At 38.8% G+C, this 16,153-nt stretch overlaps 1 protein-coding gene across 1 annotated transcript in view; it reads right to left on the bottom strand.

Moving 5' to 3' along the window:
* Positions 1 to 4,565: 4,565 nt before the first annotated feature.
* The window catches only part of MAP3K7CL (MAP3K7 C-terminal like), a 31,225-nt gene continuing 19,637 nt past the window's right edge, over positions 4,566 to 16,153 (bottom strand). The window contains exons 5-6 of the mRNA XM_075171030.1: positions 14,113 to 14,228; positions 4,566 to 5,742 (exon numbers count right to left, since the gene is read on the bottom strand). Of these exons, the coding sequence (XP_075027131.1) occupies positions 5,562 to 5,742; positions 14,113 to 14,228 (297 nt within the window). The 3' untranslated portion in view covers positions 4,566 to 5,561. The remainder of the gene's footprint in view (positions 5,743 to 14,112; positions 14,229 to 16,153) is intronic.

Genomic DNA, 16,153 nt, shown 5'->3' with positions numbered 1-16,153 from the left:
TGTTCTAGTATAAAATGTTTGTGTAGACGAGGCTTGGAAAAGCCTTGGGAAACATCCAAACAAAAGCTTCTCAATTTTGAGCTAAGGACAACAGCCTATACATCCCACTGGTGCAAGCCATAAGAAGCAAGAAAGCAAGCAGTTAAGGCACACAGCTCACTCACCAGTTCCTCTTCCTCACTGTAACTACTTCCTTTCCGTCACTTACAGTTCTCATATCACTTTACTCATTCTGAGCACCCAAGGCACAGTCTGGCATCTGGCCGCACATTTGTTACATCAGCACACACATCCTCATTTCATTTCCCTAATTTCTGTATTAAAATTTAATATAAAATTCAGACAAATAACTAAATCCACAGGCCACCTGCTCTCATATATTTTCCAAAACAGTTCAAAGAAGGAAAGCATGTCTCACAGTCAGCACCTGCATGTTGGCAGTGCCTTGCTGCCATATACCAGCACCGAATCACAAAACGTCATACGATTGTAGCATTTGGAAACCATCTCAAGCACACGGCAATCATCAGACCACGTCATGAGATCACCAGTCAACTGGATCTGAGCTCTAGAGTGATGCTGTTTACTCAGTGGGGGGTACAGATGCATGGGTTGTGGTCGGGGGGGGGGAGGGATTAAAGGAACTGAGGTTTAGAAGGGGGAACTGATGTTTGGCATGAGTAACTCATATGCTAAATCTTGTGCTTTCTACAGTTTAAACCACCGGACTGTGCAGTCTAGAAAGCCTGGGTCGAGGTTAACAGTAATTTGTGAATGATTGTCATCTTTCATTCATACGGGTATGAGTAACACATGACATTCCTTGTAAGGAGCACTGAAGAACCTAGGGGTGACTGGCACAGTCTCAAGCAAGCTAGATTTTTTTCATTCTTATAAAATAATCGACTTCTTTGAATTTAAAAATGTCAGCTGCACAGTTTTGGTGTGCATCTGAAGGACCCTCTCAATAACTCCGAGTTTAACACTGCAAAACCAAGGGACTCAGCGGAGGAAAGGGTAAGGTCGAGGCTGCCCATCCAACTCTGCCTTGTTTCCCTCCCTCCCTCCTTAATGTGCTCTGTGGTACAATCATGCAGTCACAACGTCTGGTCTTGTCCCAGAGAAGCCCAGCAGGATGGACAACGGGGGCCAGCTTTTCAGTACTTGTTGAGTAATAGCCCTGCGCCTTCATTGCTGCACACCTTCCAGGCCTGCATGAAGGCAGTTAATAGTTTCATCACGGGTTTTCCGAGGATGTTCATCACCATATTATCCATGCATATACATGCCAGGACACTCTAACAGGAAGGCGCAGACGCTCAGGGCTGTGGATGTGCATGTCTGTCTGTGGAAGTATGTGCATAGGAAAGAAAAGTCATGCCAACTCTCCTCACGCTCCTGCTGGCCAGGGCCAGCGCTCCTCCTGCTGCCTCACTGCCTGGATCAGCTTCCTTTCCCCGCCGTCCTCTTCTTCGGTCACTGCCCAGTTTGCACCCTCCACGAGAAGAGAGGCAAGGCTCCTCCAGACAACAGTCTCCCCTGCTCCTCTAGACACTTCTGTCTTGCGTGTAGAACGAGCAAAGAATTTTATTTAGGAAAAAACACCGGCTGGCTGCATGACTAAGACTGCGACTAGCTCGTTTCTGCAAGGTGGTCTGCGACTGGAGTTCGAGCAGCAAACGGACACGTGCCAGAGCTCCCCAACCACATAGCCCAAAGGAAGGCTGAGAACACCTCTGTGTCGTACCCTTGCGTATTTGTAGCCGCTATGAACAGCGAGTAATGCTCACAAAGGCCTAGATGGCCATAAAGCCTCTGGGGGGAGGTGACACACTTCCAAAGATCATTAACTCACAAAACCAGCTGGAATAAAGATTATCCTGGAAAGGGAAACATTAAAAAAAAGCTGCCAAACCCAAACCTGCAGGTCCTTATCTTCCAGACTTTTCAAGTGTAAAGTCGCCCTAGACTCTGTTTCAAGAGTACATGAGTCATATCCTTGCTAACTGGAATGCTTAAATTGAGCTTGTTCAGCATTTGTTATGATGGAAGGAAGTTAGTTAGTAATAATAGGAAATGGAAAGCACAGGTCTTGCTTTTTTAAACCCATGTACTTCACTAACTGTTTTCTTAAGTGGTCTGAAGCAAATTAATTTGTCATCGTAGTGGCATGCTTACGTTTGCTAACCTGAATAACCTGGATAATAGGAAGAAACGCACTTTATCTGTGTAACAGACTGTAGGTATGTAGCTGTATGCATTTAGCAACTTCTGTTGCCATCCGAGCCTTTCACGTGCCTTTCCTTGCCTCCTGACCACTGCTGAATTGCGAGCAAGAGCCTCAGACCGCGCTGTTGTTTTGCTGAATACAGCTGCAGTTGTCACAGGCTGTAGTCAGAAGTTATAAAGTCGAACGTTTCATCGAACTCAAGAGCTGAAACTGGCTTCTAAGTTCTTGGGTGAAATACGATGCAAAACCATCTTTGAAATAATTGCATAAAGCGCTGTTTTACAGTGCTATACTTACAATGGACCTAGCCAGCAAAACAACTGAAGGTCTCTCCTTAGATAACAGAAGGACACAAATCATATTGTCTATTTTGAAAATACAGCATAAATATGACAAACAAATATTTTCTTAAAAAACTTAATTTCAGCTATTGAGTCAGCAGAGCAACACAGTTCAAAGTAATATCTAGAGAAAAATTCAGCACGTCAAAATTGGAGATTTATTGAGTATGTTTATCATTATTATGCTCTTGATAAAAAAATCAAGAGATTAATGATAGATACAGCAGTTACCTCTCAGAAGGCTATTCTAGCCATTTTTACTCTGCAACATTTGAATGATTTTCTGGGTTATGTTGACTTTTCAACACTTTAATTTCACTTGCCTATGAATATTTTTTGAAAATTCCATTTATCTACCCTCCTGTCTTTGAATCCCATTTCGCTGCTACTTTTTCTTTAAAAATTTGTTTTCATGAGATACTTTAATTTTTCTTCCTCGGTACTTCTATTTCAGTTTTACTCATTTGGATTGTGATGCAATTTCTTTGAGTCACTATTCTCAGGCACATGAGCATCCATGCTGGCAGACAAATATATTGATAAAAAGCAGTTATTTTTTACTTTCACCATAATTAAAAGGAGAAGAAAAATTTGACTGCAAATAGCCACGGTCCAGATTAAATACAGATCCCTGAATTCAATTAGTTTGGGATGTTTTAAGAGTTCCACATTTAGCTAGGCTGGTAGCTGGACCACACCACAAATTTGGTGTCTCTACACAAAATATGTAAAAATGTTTCCTGAAGACTTCCATACTGGTCAGTCTCTATAGGTTAGAAAAGCCATATTCCCTGGCTACTCTCAAATCGCTGCGTGTCACAAATGATGCCCAGCTTCCCTTCTCTACATGACTTTGGCTCTCCTTCAGGTTTTTCTCAGAGAGTATGATCTGATATTTTTCTGACATCTAAACCATAATGGCTGCACTTAAATAGAAAATTTCAAGGTGAACAAAGTTATCTGTAAGTAAAGTTCTGCTGTCTGATCCATCAGCATCCAAAGCCAGTCTGCTAATGAAATAAGTTTATGTACTTTGTGCAGTTTCCAAGGAATTCACTGAAATCACCAAACAGACTGGCTGATGTTTTCAAAGGTAGATAGAAAAATCTGTGACTAAATCAACAAATTCATTTTGAAAATGACAGTCCTGTTGTTGAAAACACATAAAGACAGAGAAAAATAATATATCCCAGATTCTGCAGTGTCCTGTGCTCAAAGCAAAACCCTGAAGTCTGTACAGTGTATGTTTGCCATCAGCACAAAACTCGCACAAGGCTTTTCCAGCACTCCCAGGCTTGACATCCCAAGTGTTTTTTATTTATTATGTTTTTTTTCTCTCCAACTTTCACAAGATACACTGAAAATTGGACCCTCAGATAACAATGGGCTCTGAAAGAGGAACAAATACAGTGTTATACTGCCTGTGGAGCAGAAAGCACATACCTCAGAGTGGTAATTTCCCTTCACGTCTCTGCACTGGCCAGGGTAAGGGAGTCAGCAGTGCCGGGCACGTACGCTGCCCCTGCCCCGGCGGCTCAGGAGGAGAAGTGGAGACAAGGCTGTCCTCTCCCGCTACCTCCTCACACTCTCCTACTGCAATGTCAGGTGCTTGTAGTAACACAGAGCCTGCTTTCACGCCTGTGCTACAGGGAATACTGCAGGTAGTTAGCATAGAGAAATTAAGGAGCAGCTTGTATTTTTTTGTCCCCTTTGCTGCCGGAATTACTGGAGAACATTTTGGTGCCAAAAGACTTCCCCAGGAACTGTTCTGATTAACATAAAATGGCATTTTTACAATAGATTACTGATAATCATCAAAGCTAAAGTTCTGGCGAAATCTTAAGTTCATAGTTTTCAATGACACATTGACAATGACACATTTCAGTACTAATGACACATCAAGTTGAATTCCAACCTCATGAAGATGTAACAAGCTGCATCTGTCAAGCAGAGTTAAAAATACAGGGTGATTTAAGAATATTCAGAACATAAAATGGCTTTTCTATATCTGCTTTTAATGAAAAAAATATTGTATGAATAGAAATGGAAGTATAACAAAGAATTTTCAATTGATCTAGGAAAATACAGGGATAAATAGAGCAAGTAAAACTAACATTTTACTTCCAGGTTATTTGTATATCACGGAACTCCCGTCCCTACTTAAAGCCACTTATGTTTCAAAACAGACTGGAAAATAAGAACAAAATATCCTCACAGTACTTTTACTGACATATTCTCAGTTGAAACTGTGATGGTAGTATTCATATATTAATTTTTCATTTCTTGCATTCCAAAAAGTACAATAAAAAGACTCTCAAGCTATCTTTACGCTTGAGGAAGGAAAGTTTGATCTCATCTGTTTCCTTTTAGTTTCATAACTTGCAAATTATTACTGGCAGTACACTCATTTGATAAAAAATAATTATGTTCCTTCAATTTTTAATGTGCAATTTCTCAGATTTTATACAATGTAAAGTTGACATGGGATAATGAAGTATAGTTTTTACCCATGAGGAGATCCGTTTTAAGATAACTTCCAAACACTTTAGGCATGAGGAAAATAATTAAAAAAATCTTCACCAAACTAAAATTAACATACATGTATTCCATATATTAACATTGTCCCTGCTGTATGCCTTAGTATGGTCCAAATTCCCAACACAGAGACTATTTATATCATTTTCTAGTGTGTCCATATCTTCTTAAATTGGAAAAAATATGTTTAGAAAAGAAACCTGATCTACTAGAACATATAATGGGGATAGATTAACTTCAATTATGTTACTTGAAATAAAATATCCATTATATAATGGATGAAATATCCATTATATTAAGCTACTGGCTGGCAAGCATTAAATCAAATATAGACTTCTACATACTCTGTATCTGTAGTAAAGTATTATAACATATTAAACAGACCTTTATTTTAAAATCTCTTTCCAGCACAGGACCAATCCTGCATTAACTGCCTCACATAAGCTAGTTGAGAGTTATGAGGATCCCTGTCTTTTTTGGTACTGTATTCTGAGCTTTTCCAGTTGCTCTACACACTGCGTCTGGGCCAGCTTCAGTGTTCGGTTCTCCTCCGTCAGTTCTGCGTACTCCTTAGCCAGCTGAGCAGCATCCATGCTTTCTTTTTCCACTTGTTCCAGCCTGGCAATCAGCTCCTTTCTGACGGTTACGAAAAAAACCAAAGATAAAAAATGACAGTATGCAAAAATTCGTCATCGTGTGTTAGGTTAAAGCTGGACTATAGATTGTTAACATGGTATTACTTGAGCTCTCGTGAAACAGAGGCCTAGAAAATTAATTTGTTAGTGTCCTCTTTTTCCCTTTAAAAGATGAAGCTGCCAAAATCTCTGATAGGTTTGCTGTTCAGTGACCAAGCCTGCAAAATGCTGAGGACCTTCAAGTATCTCTAAGTTCAGTAAGAGCTGAACATGCAGTTCACGGGGGAGAATCAAGTTCCTGGAGACCACCTGCTAATATTCTGCCTGAAGAATAACAATTTATTTTTCTCTCAATACCAAACATATTTGAAAGTGAGCAAGGGTTTTTTTGTTCGTTTGGTTAGCTCTATCAGTAAATTCTGTGAAGTACACCTGGTTTCCTTTTCTCTGCTACAAAGAAAAATGATTCTAGTAAATACTAGGCACATGAATCTGAACTATATATATTGTTTCTATAATGTGTTTATGCTTAGACCTTAGCCCTGCTGCTGAGGAAGAGTGATAGAGCTGCAAACCTGACCCCTCATGGTCTTTTTAAGAGAAGACACAGGAGGATTCAAGCTATTGCTTCTTTCTGGATGGAGTCACACAGTGCCCTGTGTTCCCAGAGCTGGCCAGGAGCTGGAGTCCCCTGTATAGTATCAAGTGAAATTACCTCAGCAGAAGTTAAGATAAAAGAGGTTTTAAAACACACTGAAGGCATGAGTAACTCATGGGGTATCTAATCGCTTTCCACTTAGTTACCCAGCAGGCTAGCCTGGCCTCTGCCTTTCCCCCCCTTCAAATCAAATCATTTATTCACCCCTGCTACAGGAAGTCTCTTCTAAAAGGTTCTTAGCTCTTTTGATCATTCTATCTCAGAGATTAGTTAATCTTCAACTGTTCATAGCCCTGTGACTTTATTTCTCAGTCATGTCAAAACAATGCTTGTAGATCATCAGTGGGAAGATGTAATGCCTTCAAAATGGAGCGCTTTTGCTGCAGTCTTTAAAGGAGCCCTCTTGTCAAGCTAGACCAATGCTTTCAGACAGGAAATTCCTACAGATTAGTAATTCTATCACCACAGGTCAGAGTATTCATGAAATGTTAACTTTTCAGTATTTGCTGATCACTTGCATTACTTATAGCTGCAAAACTACCACTTACAGCAGCAAAACTGTGAGCACCTGGGTTTTGAAAAACACTTCTGTCTGGCCTTCTTTTAGGATCGGTTTGATCTTCCTCTATCTTTGCTACAGCTTTCAGTGGTAGCACAGTTTGCCCATGGTTTAGCTGACTGTTTGCAGTCACAGTTATTGCAGTTCAAAGAGTCACAAGTTAGAAGAGACCCCTGGCACACCCATTTCTCCCAATTGTGTTTCCCATACAAAAAAAAAAACCAAACAAGAAGGGAAGAGTTAGCAGCCGTTACAGCAATTTCAAATCATGCAAAAGTTGCACTATATAGAAACCCTCCTCTAGCTAAAGATGTTGGCTTTGCTTTATACCACTGAGGTAAAGCATAGCAGCTATGCTGCAGCAAAGCCTCTTCTCTTTCCTTTCACCAGGTGAAAGGTATATTCAATCAGTCTTCAAGAGCAAATATCAAGTGTGTATTTTTGTTCAGCAGAGTTCTATTAACATTTGGCACAATACAGTTGTAAAAATTTTAAAAGCAGCAAGCCATTAACAGATTCGTTTCTCTTTCCTTGGGCCATGCTAGATCAACCAATTTTAAAATTGGCCAAGATGAACTGATCTTGCTAGACAGTTCGATATTCCAGCTCCTATTAATGGGACTATAGGCCACAAAGGAATAATTGCACGTATGCTTTAGAGAGTGAGAAATGCATTTAAGGACAATGAGATTTTACAAGTCCAGCAGCTTTAACCACTTCAGTCTCTTAGGGCTTCCTCTTGAAGATTTTTGTCTCTTAGGACCAAAAGAGAGCTTCAGCGATATTTCTTTGCAATTATTCTACTGGTGCAATGCTGGAGTGAAGGATTAAATTAAGCTCTTTCAAATTACAGACTGTTGACTCAGAAGTGTTCCAAACAAATTAATTCAGAATCATTCTTCCTCACTTTTCTCACACTTACAAGGTTCTTAAAGGGAGATGCCATGAACACACTAATAAGTAATCAGCATCTTAAAAGCAGGTAAATCTTTTCCACGGGGACTTTCAGTACATGTAAAAGAAAGGTACTGACTACTCTATTTGGACTTGAGCCAGGAGTGGCACAGGCAGACAGTGTGCAAACTCAGACAGCTCTATTAATGAATGTCAGTCCTGATTTGATAAGACGAGGCTATGTGCAGGCATGGCTTTCGTGCTGCTCTCCAGTAATACTCAAGCAGCACAGATAACTTTTTTTTCCCCTGGGATTTAACTTTGCCCTTAAACAAAATATAAATGCATTAAGATCAAAATATACTCATTGCTGTAGTCCACACTCTAGGACCTCCCTCGTAGAAAGCAGTTTCCTTGCACTGAGGTAGTAAAATTGCCCACTTCTGAGTCAGCAGAACCTACTTATTCCCTTCCCATCAGGATCAACACCTGTTTACAGGGTAGGGTGATGTTTCAGGCAAATACTGCCAGCCTGCCACAGAGATCTAAAATTAGAGTACCAGGGAATTGCTAAATGTTATGAATGGTGTGGTTTACGAAGCTCACAAAAGGATGAGGACAGTAACTAACATTTGCTTCTGATCTAATCCAGGATTTGAACTTAGCTTCCAGAGGTTAAAGAACACCATACTAAGTTCTTGCGCCATCTAGCCTTTGTTATGGATGCTTAATAAATAGATACAGCACTGTGTAATCTGTGTTTTCTGCTAATGGTTATCCTGAGTTTAAATATTAACAGCATTGATAAGGTATTTTCTAAAATGGTGCCGAGGTACTTGAAGCTTTCAGACAATCTGTAATGTACACTTTAAGTGTTCTTTTTCAGGGAGGTGTTGGAGTGGGAAGAGAAGACTAGTGTGATTTGCATCATACACCACAAGCCATACCAGAGCAGGAGAAAAACCCAGCACGGTCTTATAAAAATTATTTCTCTTGTCCTGGCCTTAATGACTGACCATGCAGAGAACAGAGTTCCTTTACAGTAATATTCACAATTAATAAATACCAAGAAAAGCGAGAGACGAAGCAGATAAATCTATCTGGAGATAAGTGTATTTGGAGGTGGACTGGCCTCAAGGAAAACAGCTTCCACAGTGCAAAGAGGCAGACTTGTCTTTCCCCTGTTGTGAACAACGTATTCAGGATCATGCATGTGTGGTACTACACATTTCTTCCCAGCTAACATGTGTCTGTGTGTGCTGGTGGCCATAAGGTCATTTACTCTTCCCATATTTGACATGTCTTTCATGACAGGAGGAATCATGAGACCCTGTAATTGCTGTCTGAGAAGACTGCCCTTGCGTGTTCGAAGTCTACTAATTAATTTTTAAAACAATGAGACAGCCTGTTTTAATGTAAATGAAAATATTTCTCGGATGCCAGCACATAAAAGGTCTGTAAGTATTCATCATTGCAATAGGGCAAGTTGAGGTTTCTCTTTGTATTAGAAAAGCTGTAATTTCCACCATTTGGCAAGTACATGTGAGATGATGAAAAATCAGGACTAGAATGAGAAAATTATTAAGATAAAAGCTTGCCTTTATGGTTTATATCAATCTTTTTCTGCAGAACCTGAAAGTCTGAAGACTGCTTGTCTCAACAGTGTTGGGAAAGACACTCCAGAAACCATCTGGACTTGAGACCTTAGATACAGTCCTATGGTCATGAGAGCATGCAAAAGCATATGGAAGGATCCCACAAAATTAAGCAGACATCTCCACTGCATGTCTACTGTAATATGTGTAAAAGAAGGAAAAGAAATCATATCCATGACAAAGAAAAAAAGTGATCCTAAACCAGGTGGTGGTCAAATGATATTTTTTGGAGAGTTATATTAGAATTGTCTGGGGGAGGAAAAAGAGAAAACCAGCCAGTGCTAAGAATAAAGATATAGCTAGCAACCATGGCAACTCTAATATTTAACTACATAATCCAGGGTCATTATCTAGTAATAGCAATATAACAAGTGCTCAAAATAACCAGCCATCCCATCCCTTTCACCCAAACTTAGATACCCAAAAACATCTGTTATGGAAATACATGTGTGTTTCTGGAACATAAATTAAATTACATTCTATGACCTAAATGTGGTGTGTTCTCACTTCCACACCCTTTTCTTTCTTTTCGATCATGTCTCCCATTCCAGAGTGATTTTGTCCCTTGTACTACATATTGCTGGCATAGATGGGAAGAGTTTGAGTGAAGACAGCAAAGCAAGCTATGATGATTTGTATTAGCAAAAAAATATACTCAATGTTCTTTTAAATTCTTTCAATTTCTTCCTTCCTTTTTTTTTGTTCTTTTCCCAAGTAACTTTTTTCCCCTTATTTGCTTTGTCCTTTGATTTTCCCCTCTTTGAACCTGCAACCTCCCTTTCTCTCTCACATTTGCCATTTTCCTATGAAATAGTTGTTGTCTTCTTTCCCACTCCCAGCCTACTACATTCTCTTGCCATCTACGTTGCATTCAAGAGAAAGGGGAAAATAAGCTCTGTTCTTGCCCTGATGAAAAGCAACCCTTGTTATTTCACACCACTGCCTTTCTATACTTCGGCCATACTTGATCCTCACACTACAGTGACAGACAAGTCAAGCTAAGCAGAATTAAAAGCCTTTAAAAAGTTGCAAAAGGGAAAATGTTTTTGACTATTTTAAAACAATGTTATTCAACATTCTATTTCTTAAGGATGCCTCCTTTAGAAATATACCTGCATGTATTTCATGTGTAAAAGGTTACACTGAACTTTGGAGGTTGGAACAAAAATTGTTTAAAGTAGAATAAATATTAATCCATTTTTCGTTTAAAAAGCTCCAATACCTGTACGGACATTTATGCCAGGTTAACTTAACATTATTTCTTCCTCCTAGCCAACAAATCAAAAATATTTGCTCAATCCATTTTCTGCTCTTTTCCTGACTATCATTGTCTTCAGTATTCTGTGTGGACAGTGTACTACTAGTAGGCACCACAGGTGCAGACACTGCCAGGAGGGACTTGACATTTTAATTCCACAGGTGAGTTGATCTGTGGAGAGGAAGTTCAGAGCACTGACAGGGGCACCATCCAACAGCATTTCTGGTTGCCTTTGGTAAAAATCTATGCTGAAGAACACTGCACTAATTGTTTGTTCCCATTAAAAGGGATGAAACTATCTTTGTCCATTTTATCAAAATAATTTTTAAAAGAAATAGACAATAGATAGCAGGTGTATTAGGCAATTGTGAATCATTTCCATACGTTCAAATTCAAATGTAGAAGATAAAGACAGCTGCAACAGGGGCAAATTTCAGAAAGCTGCAAACACCTCCATCTTTTCAATTTCATTATAACTGCTTTTGAGGCTAAAAGCTGTGCATCTCATCAGACGTTTTAGAAAAGTCAAAGATCCTTCCCTTCTGAGAATGGAATATTCAACACGTATGCCACCCCAGCCATTGTAATCCACTCTTCTCCTCTTCATTCAGCATATGCTACTCCATAAACTTCCTTTAACTTTCAAACTGTAACTGTTGAGAATGTTTTTAGACATAAATCAGTGATCACTAGACCAAAACTCTCTTTTACTTCTTGCTTACTCCTTCACCTCCACAGTTACACTCCCTTTCTATCTAGTTTTATATAAAAATCAAGGTTAACGTGTTCAGGTTGTGTATGCTTACATCTGTGTAAAGGTATATGTGTCCCAATAACTTTTTAATCCACCTTCCAATTTCAACCAAACTTCATGCGGTGAAGAGGTCCCAATTAGCTTCTGGAAGGTTTTATAAAAACAGACTGCTACGGAAAGTAAAGACGCTCCAAAGAGAAAAGGCAGTATCTTGGGACCTCCTCCAAAATAGTACAAAACTGAGAATCTACCTGGATGGAGGGGTCATAAATAGTTCCCATATGGAGGAAAAAAACTTCAGGTGGTACTTTCAGCTTTTTAAACTTCAAAATTCTGTTATTACCACAGTGCACCAACCTGTAGGAAGTAAAGCATCTTCAATCCCAGTACTTGTAGGACCACTTCTTCAGATTGAGAGATCTGGAAGGTGGTGAAAGGTGCTGCACTGGTATTTGTCATGTTTAGACATTTCACAGCTAAACAGCATGTGAATATCTAGGCCACAAATACGTAATTAGAAGGCACATAAGAATCACAATAATATAATTTTATTTGCTGCCTTATTCAGCCACTCTTGTTTCAACATATGTTTACTGGGGCATGAAATCTTCTATCCACAGAACAGGTTCAGCAAAGGTAGCAGTGGTGGAAGCTTCCTCACATTGTTCAAGTGTTGATATCCACTGGTAGAATGAAGGAAAATGCCAGCCTGAAGCCCCTTAATTCATCCAGAATAACCACTGCTGAGAGGCTGAATTCTGGGCTCAGAGGTTGATTAGAATAGTTTTGAGCTGAGGTAAACAATTTAGTGCATGTATCTACCATTTCCAAGGAGCAAAATATTTCTAATTCAGCTAGTACCACAGACGCCATAGATAAACGAAAATCCATTCAAACAGCATTTTTTTTTCATTCTAGTAAATGCAAAAATATATACGTGAGTCTAGTTTTCAAGGGCTCCAAGCTTACTTCATAAATGTGCATAACTGATTCAGGGATGTGTGAGTAATAATAATGCATTTGTACTAGTAGACTCTAAAAACCAAATGATCTAAGGCTACCTTTTGAGTTCATACATCTAAAATTAAGCACTTAAACAACCATTGAATAGTTTATATTCAGTTTGGATTTTCAGACAAGACAAATACACATGGTTTCCACTGAATTCACTTGGTTGCTAAATACACACGTAAGCAGCTTATATTAGACTATCAAATTCAACAAATCATTGCAAAATTATGTGAATTCATTATCTTCTCTACACCTTTTTAGAAACACCAATTACTTTTGATTGGCCAAGTTTAATTAATGATAAATCAAATGCAAACACTGGGACAATGTAGTGTTAATCTCGTCTGGTTATTTTTTCTTCTTTTTTTAACTTTTGTGCCAATCTGTCAGCAACTGAGTGCCATGCAGGTCCTACAGTGGAAGGAGATTTGTAGTGGGAAACCTCAACCAGTTCCGACACTTCAGACAACAACTAACTACATTGTGCCTGTAGTCATCAACCCTGATAGAGACAGGGTTCACTTTCTTACCCTACATAGTCGGGATTCAAGGAGATCTTTGGCTATCTTACTTGTAAGACTACAGGATTTTACCAGCTTCCCTCCCATCAGCTTGCTTCTGCAGCTGAAGACTCCCATGGAGGCAAACTTGGCTGAACTGCATGGTCAACTGTACGAAGATTGCTATGAAGCAGATACAGTGGTCCACCTTCTACTCAAAGCTTACTCTGCAACAGAGCTCTTTCGATCCCTGTTGCTATATTACAAATATTTGTAATATACAAAGCAGCATTTGGAAGAATGATGGTGTGGTCTTCATTTTCACAAGAAGTCTCAGAGATCCACTTTGAGATAACTCTCCCTGAGGAAGGCAACACTGCTTGAAGTCACCTTCAGTGTGAATGTAAAAATAAAAAAGCATTTGAAAGAGAAAGTTTAATTAGCAGTAACTGTTATTCCTTGGGGTTGATTATCTGTTAAAAACTTTCACCACTCACCCTCTTTCCTCTCTCTGAATTTCTTTTTCAGGTTTCTTGTGGAAAGGGACTGAAAGTCACAGAGTGCACTTTGCCACTTAATAGTCATGCAAAGATGACAGGGATGAGTATAGGCCATAGACAAGAAAAAAAGTCTCCAGCTTATGCACTTTGGATACGAACACCTAAAATGTCAATGTACATAGAGACAATGCACCTCACAGAAAAATGTTTACTAATATTGTCAAGTATTCTAAACCTAACTGAGGATCCGTTATGTTCTTCATTAAAACGTGTAAAGTTAAATTGAAAAAAATAACCCTAAAACTAAAAAGGGGACTCGCACCAGCTGAACTAGATTGTTATGTGACCTGGAGGCTGTCAATGAAAGTTTTAAGGGACATCTGTACAACTGAGGGCTCAGAGCTAGGACAACTCCTTAGTGGTCCCAGTTGATCCTATGGACCAATGGCCTAACTGTTGTGCTGTACTGTGACCGACAGGCAGAGGTATAAGGTCAGAAAATATCATGTGAAACCCTCATGTTTAAAATGGGATTTTACAAAGACAATATACAACAGTAAATACTTTGGGAAAGTTACTCACTTTCTTTCTTCCAGCAGAGCAATTTCTTTCTTGACCTCATGGTACTCTTCTGCTATTTTGCAGTGCTGTTTGTACACCTGCATAGATTCCTTAGAGTCATGACAAGGAGGCAGCGGCTTCGAGAAAATAAGAAAAAAATATATATACTGCTTTTGAATGAAATATTAGGAAAAAAAACATATTTTGAAAGATACAATATTTATCTTAATTCCTGTGAGAATACTTGAAGATTTTTTTTTTCACCCTAACTGCAGGATATGGCCAAATATTCATAGAATCATAGAATAGTTTGGATTGGAAGGGACCTTTAAAGGTCATCTAGTCCAACCCCCAATTCCTAGTGATGGTCTTTCACGGAAGGGAAAAAACCACTTCCCTGCATAAGAATATGCACAAACTTTCAAACCTTGTAAGGATTTTCAGAACTTTCCTTGTCAACTTTGCAAAGTATCCCCAAAGATTGTTCAAAGAAAGATTTCTCCCTTACCTCCGTCTTTTTTAGCTACAGTGATATAAAAATGCTAAAGTCGATGCATTGGTCAGACCTATAAAATACATGAGCATGTTTTCACTGCAGAAACTGCAGCACTGAGCAGAAGTGAGTGCAAACAAGCTCTTACTCTCCAATTCTGCAAGATGAGAAGAAAAGACATGGAAAGCTATTGACTAAACACCCTTTTTTTCACAGACACAATGCTTCTTCCAGCTTATTACTAAATGGAACAGGACCGTGAATTGGGACACTGGGGTTGATTCTGCTGGACTCAACAGGAGTTTTACTGCTGACTCCAGTGCAGCCAAGATTTCATGACGGGTTCTATCCCAGAAATGCCTCAAGCTGTAAGTAGTTTGCTTAAGATCATACTCAGTTTCTCTGCATCTCTATTTCCTGTAGAAGAAGGGGACGTACTTAGTTAGCAGAAATGTTATAAGACTTAAATCAGCTATATTTGCAAAGTGTTTTAAATTTCCATGAGAGGTGCAGGTGAGATTGAGAGTTGAAGGATGATAGCAATTAAAAAAAAAAAAGAATCAGATAAAAAAGACACGGTGAAGGCAAAAGCACTGTACCTCCTAACCTAAATACTGACATTATTGCAATAAGATTCTAATTTCTTTTTCAGTGCACACTGGAGGTAATAAACATGGTAAATAAAACCTGTCCTGGAACTCCTCATATGAATTTCAACCAAGATCTTGAAAATACACTTTGGTTAAATGTCAGTGTTTTTTGTTCCTTAAAAAGAATGCAACTTAATTTAGGCTTCAGGCTTGACTGCCACATTTTGGCTATAATACTTTCAGGAAGTGTAGTATTTTTAAGTTATTAGCCATGAATCAATTGACTGTAAATGAACTCCAAATAGCATGCTTGAGCCACCTGTTTGAAGCAAAAGGAAGCACTTAAAATAGTTCCTTTACTGTCCAGTTAAAGAACATCCAATTGCCTTTCACAATATAAGTAGATTATTTTTTATTTCTTGTTGTCTTACTTTGACTCTTCTCTGTAGTATAATATTCCTTCAATGACATTGTTAGGAAAAGAAAAGCACAAGTCTTCGGACTTTTCCTATTTATGATCTTGTAAACCTTTGTTTTAGCTAAACTGGAAATTTAAATTTTACTAAGCATATTCAGTGACAAAGATTAAAAATATTTTTATCCAGGAGGCAGGGTAAGTTGGCTTCAGATGTACCTCAATGCACAGATGTAACTAATGTATGGACCTTGCAAGTACTTGTAGATGATATGTGGTTCCTCACTGAAATTTTAAAACACACAATCGTTTTCCATGTTCCAAATGTAAGAAGTGCTATGGCAGAACTGTTTCACAGCACATTGTTTTATTCTCTCTGAGCTCGGAGAACTTGGGACCCCAGGGAAAGGGCAGTCCATTACTTGATAAATCTGGTCCTTAGGAAAGGGCTTTTAATTGCATTTCAATGTGGATGAGCAATAGCACCATTCATATAGCCACCCAAATAATAACCATAAATTTAACAAGACAGAATATAGAAGTCTCAGTGCTCTAATCCAAGAA

This window comes from Calonectris borealis, chromosome 1, assembly GCF_964195595.1.
Source record: "Calonectris borealis chromosome 1, bCalBor7.hap1.2, whole genome shotgun sequence".
NCBI classification, from domain to species: domain Eukaryota; kingdom Metazoa; phylum Chordata; class Aves; order Procellariiformes; family Procellariidae; genus Calonectris; species Calonectris borealis.
The sequence above is the reverse complement of the archived record's forward strand: the minus strand, read 5'-3'. Positions and strand labels throughout refer to the sequence as shown.